Source organism: Acanthisitta chloris, unplaced genomic scaffold (assembly GCF_000695815.1).
Source record: "Acanthisitta chloris isolate BGI_N310 unplaced genomic scaffold, ASM69581v1 scaffold31098, whole genome shotgun sequence".
NCBI lineage: Eukaryota > Metazoa > Chordata > Aves > Passeriformes > Acanthisittidae > Acanthisitta > Acanthisitta chloris.
Window position 1 is genome coordinate 1 of NW_008686981.1, and position 11,223 is coordinate 11,223.

Genomic DNA, 11,223 nt, shown 5'->3' on the forward strand with positions numbered 1-11,223 from the left:
TATATATATATAATATAGCTGTATGTTAGTCATTAAATCCAGCTGAAAGATACCACTTCAAGAAACAAAAGACAAGTATATTACTTGGTACAAGCCTAATAAAACAGCTGTTTCATGGCTTTTATGCACAACCATCTCTGTCTAAGTTTTTCTTTTTACTGTGACCCATGTTGACTAATACAGTGTTTGAAAAAAAACTTAGTTGTTGTAAGTACTTTAAAAATTAATCAAAGTCTAGACAGAGCTTCTTCTTTATTTTCAGACTAATACATGACAGAGAACTGAACTGACTCTGTATGATGGCACCAGATTGTTAAGAGAAGATAGATACCGAAACTTAAAAGAAGAATTACAGCTCTCTGATGAAAAACTACAGGAAAGGTAAAGTGTCAGCTATGACTATAGAATGCAAACAGAATTTTATTTTTTAAATTTTTTTAAAATAAAAATTGCAAAATGCTTTTCTATTAAATCAATGCCTTCTAATCACTAAGAGAATCATCTTTTAAACATCAGTTTCCTTGTGAGCTCTTTTTGTGGCATGGGAAAATTATATCCTGTTTAAAGTGCTTGAACTAAAGGAAAACATTCAATATCCTTTAAGAGAAGGAGTTAGAAACTGAAGAGAGATTATAAGTACATATGAAAATAGATATAAAGCTAGATAGTATTCAATTTTGGAGCATTTTATTAAAAGTCTTGAAAAATAAAGGTAAATTGAAGTTAAATTTTACTTGATACATTCTTTTGCCTCATTAGCTAGAAAGCTGGTATTTAATTTACAACTAATATGGAGCAGGAAATCCTAAGGATGGGTTGGGGCCCATTATGCTTATTCTTTTTGTTGCTTCACTTCCACTTGTCTGCTAGGAACATTCCACAGATAGAAATGTTTTCTAGTCCTCTGAAGCATTTCTTGGTAGATAGTCAAACACTGCTGACCAATTTGAGTTAATGGGAGAGATATTGTTGAGTGCATGTCAAAAAAAATGCATTATAAATTCAGTAATATATAAGGAGCTAAAAATATTATGATTCTGAAATGGATTTACCCTCTGAAAAAACAATTCAAGTTTTATGTCAGGTGTCCATGCTCATATTTATACTGCAGGGTGTGCATGTGCCCAGTCTTTGAAGAGTCCTGATCAGTTATGGTAGGGATGCATTCATGATGTGCCACCTGGTTTATCTCAATTGTCTCACCGAATCCAAGATTTTTCTTTGACCTTCTTCATAGTCCACCCTCTAGAAAAGCTGTTTTTCTTTCACTGCCTAGTTGTTTTCTTATTTCTGGTTCCTTTTTTTGTTCAAAATACCGTGGGTTTTAAAAAAAATAAGGCAACCCCCCCCCCGACAAACCAACAAAACCCCAAAACTTCATTTTAAGTCTTCTGGTTTTTTGTAGGTATGTTGTAATCTATGCCTACTTGTTGCAAGTTCTATACACTCTGCTGAGGCCATGCACCTAGTTAGATGGTGATTTCCTGCATTTGTTTTATTTGAGTGAGGAACTGTGTATCAGGGAAGTGTTCTGTTTATCAGGATTTTAAACACAGACTTTAAAAAGAGTAGCAGAGAAACTCCCATCTGGGATGGTATCCTAACTCTGCATTGGACTTCGTACTTCGAAATATATTTATTGTGTGATTCTCCTCCCTGCTCTGTGTTCGTGGTCTTGTCCAAGGTGCTTTCAGGCAGAATGGTAGTGGCTGTGCTGTTTTCCTTACTGCCTAGTGCCATTTAGTTAATTGCCAATATATTCCAAAAACCTAAACAATTCATCACACATTCATCTTCAGTACTGCCCCTCTTACTGGATCAAATCTCTCTTACAGGAATAGAGCTTTAAATCTGGATTCTAACTATGGCTGTTTTGGCAGTGGACTCCCTTTAACCGTAATTATCTATCAGACCATGAGAACTGTCCAAGCTGTCTTACTTAACAATTGTTCTGCAGACCTTTCTCCTTACTGTGTCACCTCTGTATCTACTTTCCTTCCTTTCAGTTTCATTGGGTGACCTTTTGGTTCCATTGTTCAGTGCTAATTGTGCATTGGTTTTGGCTACTTTGGAGGCTACAAACGTTTATTGGGGTTTTTTTTGGTTTGTTTTTTCTTTTTGGCTTTCCTTGAAAGGCTATCCCCCTTCAGATTGCTTTTACCTGGCTACCTTAATATTTTGCAACATAGTGTTTTGTGAGTTGCTAGGCTCCTAATTATCTGTTTGACTGACAGTGAGCTTTCACCGTCTGATCCATAAGTGAGAGGTGTCTGTTGTCTCAGATTACCTTTCTGATTAGTACTTGGTCTTAAAAACCAGCAGTCCAGTGCGTAGACATTCTTGCATCTGGAAGCTTAGTGTGACCATCTAGCACTATCTTGGATACAGAAGAAAATTCTTGGTACCAAATTATCTGAAGTCCGTTGTGCTCAGAATCCTCTTGTACTGACTTATTTGAAAAAAGCCAGGCTAAAATTTTGCAAATGCCTAACAGCTTCTTGGGCATCACTGGACCACTCCTCTGGAGAGAGGGGACTGTTCTCATCAGCCCTTGAGGAACTGAGCGTGTTTCTGGACCTTGCTCTGGTTTTGGTGCCTTCCATATTCTGAAAACATTGCTACCTTTCACTGGCTCCAGGACAAGATATCAGTAGCTCCTCTTTCACTCCAGGACTGCATTCCTCCTTGCTGCTCATCCTTTTCAGCAATAGTTACCTGTCACTGCAAGCCTCAGTACCTTCCAGTGTTGCAGAATGCTGCAGAATTAACCCTTTTCTCTAAAAATCTTCTCATCAAATGATATCTGAGGTACTGTAAGCTGATTTACTCACACACTAGGAAAACATGACTGTGCTTACCATCAGTCCTTTGCCTGCAGTATGTTATCTTGTGGAGAAGTTACATAGAATGTGTTGTACCATGAATTTACTAGCAGATTAACTGGACAAATTCTTACCTAAATCACAACTGGGAAATACTTTCCATATTGATGAAAAATGTTGGCTCTCTTGCTGCATGTCAGTAACTGTGGCTAGTGGCCTTAGCTGTACTTTGGATGTTAGAGTAAGATGAAAAGAGAGCTTTACTTATCCTGACTTACTCGATCTGACTAAAGTAATTTCAGTACAATTGCTCTTTGCCAGGTCTTCGGTATATATGATGTCATTCTCAGTTCTGCTGGGACTGAATCTGGGTTGTTTGAGTGACACATTAATTCTACTGTTCATTTTCTAGTTAGGGAGTTCCCTGTGGAAAATGATTTCAAGTCTTGTTTGAATCCGGAGATTTTTCTGACTTTTAAGTCCCACTCATTCAGCCTCCTCATTTGTGCATTGGGAATCAATATGGTACATAGGATGCATACGAAGCTAGAAAAGTAACTTTTTATTTGGTTTTTAACCTCTTTATTATCTACCTGATATAATGTACTAATGTAGTTCTTAAGAGAAGCAGAGGAAAAGGAAAAAACATACTGAAATGATTTACTAGAAATGCATGACTGAGTTTTAAACATGTAAGCAGTTAGAGAGGACCTAAATGAAGCAGCTGAAAATAGTCATAAACAAAGGAGATAAAAGATGAAGAGGAGTAAAAAAAAATTCTGGAAGTCTAGAATTTGAAAGAAGGAAGTCAAAAGCTTCATTAGGAAATCATTAGATTAGGAGAGGTCAAGACCATCTTCAGGGTTTCAGAAAAAGCAATAGCTGGATATTGGAAAATAGTTCTTGTAGAGAACTGATACCTTACTGCCATGTGTCGGAGAGACTGAGAAGATGGAGTACAAACCTCTTCCCCCTGCCCCCGTTCAGCCCAGCTTTGTGGTGCGTGAGTGTTCTTGATTGTAGTGACTATTTGTAATACAGTTTGCAGTTTCTTTCTTCTGTGCTACTTCTAATCATTCATAAATACAAAACATCACGCCATTACTCTCTGTCCCCTTAATTTAAGACTCACTGGTGAGGTGGGCAGATGCTAGTTTAAGTTACCTGAACCAAAAAATGTCTTTCATGATGGAAAAGAACAACTGATAATGATTTTTAGTAGACTACTTGGACTCAGTACTTTGTGAATGGAATTTTAAAACAGAATTTCTGTTGAAATCTGTTTGAGAGACAAGAATTACCATTCCTAACCAATGAGTTAAAAGTTCTGCAGACTTTTTTTTTCTATGTTTTTAAAAAGATTTGACACACCTAGAGATTTTTTTCATTTCTAAGGTAAAAAATTGGGATACTAATGGGGGCATTTTATGAGATTTCTTCTTCAGACAAGCACAGCAGATTTTGTACTAAGCTTTCATGCTCCTATATATAGGAAAATACTTCATAGTAAAACAAATGTAATATTTTCCCACCATCTTAGTGCCTTTAAATTTTTAGTGCTTCAATAGTCAGAATACTCATATGTGTAGTAGAATAAAGGAGAAGAGAGTGAAGGGGTTTACATTTCTTACTATCTTCTTTTAGTAAGGGATAGAAACCTTAAGACCTTGTGACATTTTGGGATACTCCTTGGCCTGCTGAAAGCCTGTAAGCTATAAGGTAACTAGTAGTGGTCACAGAGTACTTTTTCCTCTATTCTTTGTTATACCAGTTTGGCTGTGGAATTAAGTTAGCAAACAGTTGTAGTAAGATGACATTCACTCACTGAGGAAACTAAGAGTTCTTGTTTCTGAGTTTGAGGAGAAGAAAAAAAACTGCCCCTGAGAAAGTGACAGATGGTCCTTAAAGACATTTTGCAAAGAAGGAAATTATAGCTGCTCATACCTTATTCATTTAATGATTGTATGATTCATTTCCCTGAACAGGTTCAGAGATCAAGAGAAAGTGTGTTCAAGTACTGTGCATATCCAAGTTATAGAATTTCTTCTGTAATCATCCATTACTTCACTGAGACAGATACTGTAAAGGTAGCACACAGCCTTTACCAGACAAGCAGTGAAGTGTTCATTTGTCTCATGATTTATATTAACCTGTTTGCGTGGATATGCTTTCCACAACACACACACAGATGCTAAGTCCTTGGTGTGGTGAGCAGAAACACAACTATTCTAGGCAAATCTAGAAGTAGGTATATAATAGGACAGTTCAAAAGCCAAAAGAAGTAACTCATAATGCATAGGTGGTTTTCATGCCTTGCAGACAGTGGATTATTTGCCACGTGATTAGGTTGAAAGGGAACATGTGGTAGACGAGACAAATATAAGTGTGGCAGAAAGTGAATTTATCAAGCAATAGAATTTTTAATTCCCTATGTTTTTTAGCTTTTGCTTCATTTGTTGTTGAGGGTGTTGCTTTTTTTTCCAGTTTAGTTAATTTTAAGATAAAGTAATCTGTTAATTTTAGACTGTGGTGAAATGTAAGAAATATGGCAAGAAAATTACAATAGGTCATTGTGGTCCTAGTATTATAACAATTCCCAACTCATAAAATTTAGTAAAAAATGAGTTTTATTAAATCACATTACAAGAAGAGACAGCCAAAAATAGTTTGGTTTTCAAAATGTCATTAGAAATGCTGTTCTGCATTTTAATTTATTTTTTTTTAGGGGAAGCTTCAATTGCTCAGAATCATGTGTAAATAAGAAGAGAATCTTTCCCTTAAATTATCCTGACCACACTGTGTTCTGATCTTTCTCTTGAGAGCAGTGGTGGTAATCCTTGGTTGGAATTACACAGCGATGTCAAAAGAAGGACATTCATTTTATTAGGATAGTGCTCTGCTGCCTGTGTTGTCAGTAAACATTTAATAGAGAGGATAGAGACTGTTTGCATGAATCAATTAAAACCAGATCTTCCCACTGTGTTTGAGGCTCGTTAATTTAAAAGATAGCAAGTTTTTAACAAGATAAACTTACTTGGCCTTCATCTGCAAAAAAACATAGGATTTCTTGTCATGTCAAGAATTTATTATATAGTACAGCTCCATGTAGGAGCTCTCCATATTATATTCCTTTAGAGAGTTGCCCTATAATGTGATGGAATAACTTTGAAGCTCTTTAGTTGTGCTGATAGAAGCTGGAACTTTCCGAGTGCTGCAGGATGGGGTCATTTGTGGCATTTGTTTTAATAATACACTTGGCTTGACATTTTCGACATTGCAAACATCAGTCCAAACAATAGGCTTTTGAAGTAGCCAGATAGTTTTATTCATGTTTACAAACTGGAAACCTACAGCAGTGATGTTGTCATATGTCCAAGTCTAGGGAGTATGTCAGTGAATTTAGCTGATATCACCAAGTTAGCTTGCCCTGATTTTGCATCTCCTCTCCTCCCACTGGTTTCCATGCCCTCCCTGGCTGTCCCCACCATGCCCTGTGAGTTAGGCAGTGAAAAGGAGTTGGTACAAAAGAAATGTGATTCCTTTACCACCAAAGCTGACTGCTTCTCATGTTCTCTTGTGGTGTTGCAGAAGGACCAGAATTTGATGGATTTCTGGAGGAGGGTTGTTTTTCTTCTTAGGAATGTAGGAGGAGGCAAGTCTGAAAGTATATGTATTTATCCTATCTAGGAAATGTTTCTTCTGTAATAAGGTTGGCTAATGTTCCCTGGCCTTCTTTTATGCTTAGTGACAGTGACATTCCCATTGGTTCCTCTTTAATGTGGTGTTTTCAGACATCTATTTCTATTTTTATCAATCAGGGAGTAGCTTCTAGGCTTATGACTTTCAGCTGAGAGTAACTTATGCCATTGCCTTTGTTTGCTTTGATACAAGAGACTGCTGTGATCATTCTGTTGTATCACAAGTTTACTGTTGTGATGAACAGATGAGCCAACGATGTAGTAGATTTGTTAATTTATGTCTTCACTCATTTGTACTGAAAATGACATGATAATAGCAATATAAGTTGTCTAATTAAATTTCACTTGCTTTTTCCAAATGAACATCATCTGTTTTGATAAGAGCACTGTCAAATTGATTGTTGAAAATAGCCTTGCACAATTTGACTGGCTTTTGTACCTGTTGTGTAAATCTATTATTTCTGCTGCTTATAGAGATCATGCAATTGTGCTGATTGATGAATACCAATGAATTCCCAGTTAGAGGAGGTGATAATATTACATAGATAAGGGATGCATAAGATGTGAAGAAGGCAAAGATAGCAAAATCCAAGGCAGTGGTCTTTTAGTGCCCTAACACACACATCTAAAAGTTGTATATTTAGGTTTGTGTTGTAAGCTTCCATTATCTTCAGTGAAATCAAACAGGCAGGTGTCTAAGAGACTGTTAGTCACCAAATCCTTCAGTGAGACTTGAGGGACACTGACTGAAGCTAGCAGGTCAGTTCCATAATGATTTTTTAAAAAAATTATTATAAAAGTACCTTCTACAGCCAGGAACAGTGCATGTGTTGTCACATAAAGTTGTGAAGGCAAATCGGATGAAGAATTTCAGAAAGGGATTAGACAAATTTGTCAGTAAACAGACATTGAAGCAAATAGAGATCTACCCTTCGATGTCTTTGGTTGTGGGTGTTGGAAGAGTTTCAAGGGGACAGAATAGTAGTGGCTAGAGTTTTGTGCTTTCCCCAAGGAGTATCTCCAGCTGTCATAATGAGAGATGGAACCTATAGCAAGATGGATAGATTTATGGACCTAGGATGGCAATTCTCAAGTTGTTCTAAGTCTTAATCTGTTGGAGGGACCTGTCTCCTCATGATGACTCTAAAATGAGCCAGGGGTGAGGTGATTGGTTTGGTCTTTGAAGCATAAATTTCAGGAGTATTATGAAGTTAGGCATATTAATCTCATGCTAGAAGTCTATGTGATTTTTCAGGGACCACACAGAGCATGTCTGTGGAGAATGTTCCTAAACTGTTACTAAATTCAGCTCTTCATGGTATCTAGGCCAACCTTTAGTGTCATCCTTTCTGTCAGTCTAATTGATTAAAGAGGTTACTCATTACTGCAGCTCTGGTAGGTGTTTCTTTCTCCTTGTTTTGCCTGTGAGACACCGTGCTTTAGGTAAAGCACTTGTAAAAGTCCATCAGATGAGTAAGATATGTCTATTTCATACATACAACGCAGTAGCCTGTGGCTTCATTGGTGGTATTTGTCCATCTTGAGGCATGCAGGTCCTGTTGCCGAGACTTGGGTACCTTTCTGAGCATAAAAAATGTGCACATTTATAAAACTGCAAGTGACATTGCACATTATGCAGCTTTTGTCTTCTTTTAAAAAAAACACAGTTGCATTGCAAATGATCTGAATTTACTGAAATATGATTTGGTACAATGATTTACCTTTTTTTCATCTATTGTAAAAGTTAAATTTGATATCCACTGCTTTAAGCCAGGTAATGCATTTCTAAACTCTTTTTCTGCAGGTCGATCTTTCCTATCCATCCTTCCTTCAGAATAGTGGTCTTAGCAGAACCTCCTGTCATTGGAAGTAGTACCCAACAGTGGCTGGGTCCAGAGTTTTTGACACTGTTTCTTTTTCATAATGTTCGATCTTTAAGCAAGAGTGAAGAAATTGAAATTATTAAAGAAATGGTAAGTACGTTCAGTATTTTAGGCACTTACTGACTGTCGCTTACTGAACAGGATTATTTGCTACATAAAAAATACATTGCTGCTTCAGTGTAGCATAAATAAGTTAATTTTCAGAGTTTAATAAAGCAGCATATCTGCTTATACTTTAATGGTATCATTCTCGTCATGATAGTAAATGATGCTGTAAATAAAAAAAATACTGTTTGTCATAAAGCAGCTGTGGCAACTGTATGCTCACTGCATCTGGATGTAACTGTATGTGGAACGTGCATGTCTTGCCGTATGATTAATGCAGGTTTTGTTTCAAGCAGATTCCAAATGTACCCAGTGCTGCTGTGGAGCAGTTGTTGTCATTAACACACAAGCTTCGGGAGACAAATGATGCCACAGTGAGCACTGTTTTTTGTTTTTCCTTCTTTAATTTCCTTTCTCCTACTGTGTCTGTTTTAACAAAGGCTGGGTGAAGCATGCTAAGCTGGACTGGTATTTCAAAGGCTGGTGGATTGGAAAACCAGCCCCAGAAAATTATTGCTGGGAATTACTGCACTGAACTGTTTTGATTTGTGATGTATGTATTTAGAACCTGCATAAGTAAAGCTTTTAGGAATTTGCCAAAATCCCAGAGTATCAAGAAGGGTATACAACTTGTTGATGAGTTTAGGTATGTGGCTCACAGTGAAACATGCTGAGGTTTCTTTTGAATAGGTATTGATGTAATCATGTGTCCCCAAATATTTGTTGATTTCTTTGCTTTAGTAATTAGAAAATTGATAGCTAAAATTATTGGGGCTTTTTGGGCAGTAGGAGCTACCTAGTTGTTATAAAATGCCAATGGGCAGCAGCAAAGACTCAGAAAGGGGAAAGCTCCAGAACTCCTGTCTGCTTTACTGCTAAAGGCTATTCTATTAAAGAAGTCATGTCAAGAAAAATAAGTTCTGGTGACAAAATGACCACAAAATTCTTTAAAAAGATATGGTTAAATCATGGCAAAAAGAAAAAGAAATTACTGGTATAGCAACTAAAACACTGCCTGTTTTCGTTGTAACTAAAATGTAAAGCATTTTTAGTGGAATCTTACAGTTTAACTGGTGTGCAAATGTAATCCATTGTCCTTAGTTTTCATGATTTTAGCATGGGTTACAGTTTTTACAGTATTACTATTTAAGCAGCTGAAAGAGCCTGTTATGCTCTTTTGAGCTTCAAAGAAGTAAGCAAAAAGATTGACTTGTAGGTATACCTTTGGGACAACGTTGTTATTATTATCTATTTAGCTTCCTACCTCTGATGTATGAATGCACTGGTTTTGACATACTTGGAGACATATCATACCTGAATAGAGCATTACAAAATTCCTTTCCAAATATGTGGATATCTATAGAATTGTGAAATATCTAAATGAATTAGATGATGTTGGATGAGAAGTGAGTCACAGTATAGTTTGAGGGAGGATTCTTGTAGATCAGCAGTGACATGAGACATGTTGGGAATAGTGCACCTGTGTGGTGAGCTGAAATATGTGCCTGAGGTATGTAAGGCTATTTATAGAGTTGTCTAAGTAAATAAGCCTCTGCCAGAGATTATCCTGAAATATTAACCATTGTTTACAGTGATTTTGTTAACAATAGAAGAATACCTGTAGACTGTTCGCTCTGTGGGCGTTGTCTGCATCATTGTAATTGTTTGCTTGATTTACAACAGAATCTAGAGACCACAATCAAGATGCTTCATAGATATGTATTACAATGACTGTCACTAACCCAATTTTGAGTTTACAGTTGTTCAATATAAAAAGAATAAAAAGCAACCTAGGGGAGAGAGAGAAGGAAATTTTGTTCCCAAAACTTTTAACTACCAGTTGCAAATATTCAGAAGATGTGATACAGCTTTTCCTCAGTGGTCCTGTCCTCTATGCTTATTTATTTCAGTACAGGATCTGATGCAATATGTTCTTTAGAATTTGAAATGCATGCATCCCTAGAGATTGGACCTAATCGAGATGGCACAATGTAAGAAATACACTCCCTCATTTCATATGCCCAGCTGCTTTTCTCCATCAGTGCTGTTTCATAGCTTGTGACTTAAGAGTATTGCTTACCTGCCAAATCTTACTCTACTTGGGAACCTTTCAGCTGTTTTAGTTACTTTTGGAAAGAGAATATAGTCTCCAAAGGTATTGAGGGTTCCAGCTAGTGGGTAGGAATAGCAAGGATACAGCACTTGCCCCTCTCCCTTGCTCTTGGTTCACACATGGCTGAGTAGGTCATCTGAAGTGCCATCATTTACTTCACAGTGTCCACAATGCTGGGTGGTAAACTACAGTTGTTCAGAAGATGCTTCACAACCTTCTGTCAGTGAATGCACGAGGAGCAGGAGTAGTAATCTTTGCAGTTAGTTTTTTTAAATATAAATGCCTTTTTGTCAAAACTGCAGTTTTTCAGGAGAAAGTATTGATGTTAAAACATTTCACATGCTTAAAAATTAGTAGGGGGGCAAAAATGCCCTGAAATTCATGAAGTGTTGCTTTTCTCTATCTTTTCCTCTGGATGTCAAATTTCAAGATTCTTTTTCTAACTACACCATTATATATTAAGGTAATTGTAATGCAGTTCAAAATCATTTACATGAACCCAAACAAAGCATTTTGAAATTACCTCATTAAAATATTTCACTTGACCCAGACAAAGCATGGTGCGATTTATCAGATCATGCTCATTGTTGTGTGTTTCCTGC

General features: G+C 36.8%; 1 protein-coding gene across 1 annotated transcript in view; it reads left to right on the plus strand.

Annotated features, from left to right (window-relative positions):
• Positions 1-277: 277 nt before the first annotated feature.
• Positions 278-11,223, plus strand: part of LOC103807674 (von Willebrand factor A domain-containing protein 8-like) — a gene marked incomplete at both ends in the record, with an annotated part of 15,551 nt that continues 4,605 nt past the window's right edge. Inside the window, 3 exons of the mRNA XM_009080415.1 lie at positions 278-381; positions 8,325-8,493; positions 8,805-8,882. Coding sequence (XP_009078663.1) covers positions 278-381; positions 8,325-8,493; positions 8,805-8,882 — 351 coding nt within the window. The remainder of the gene's footprint in view (positions 382-8,324; positions 8,494-8,804; positions 8,883-11,223) is intronic.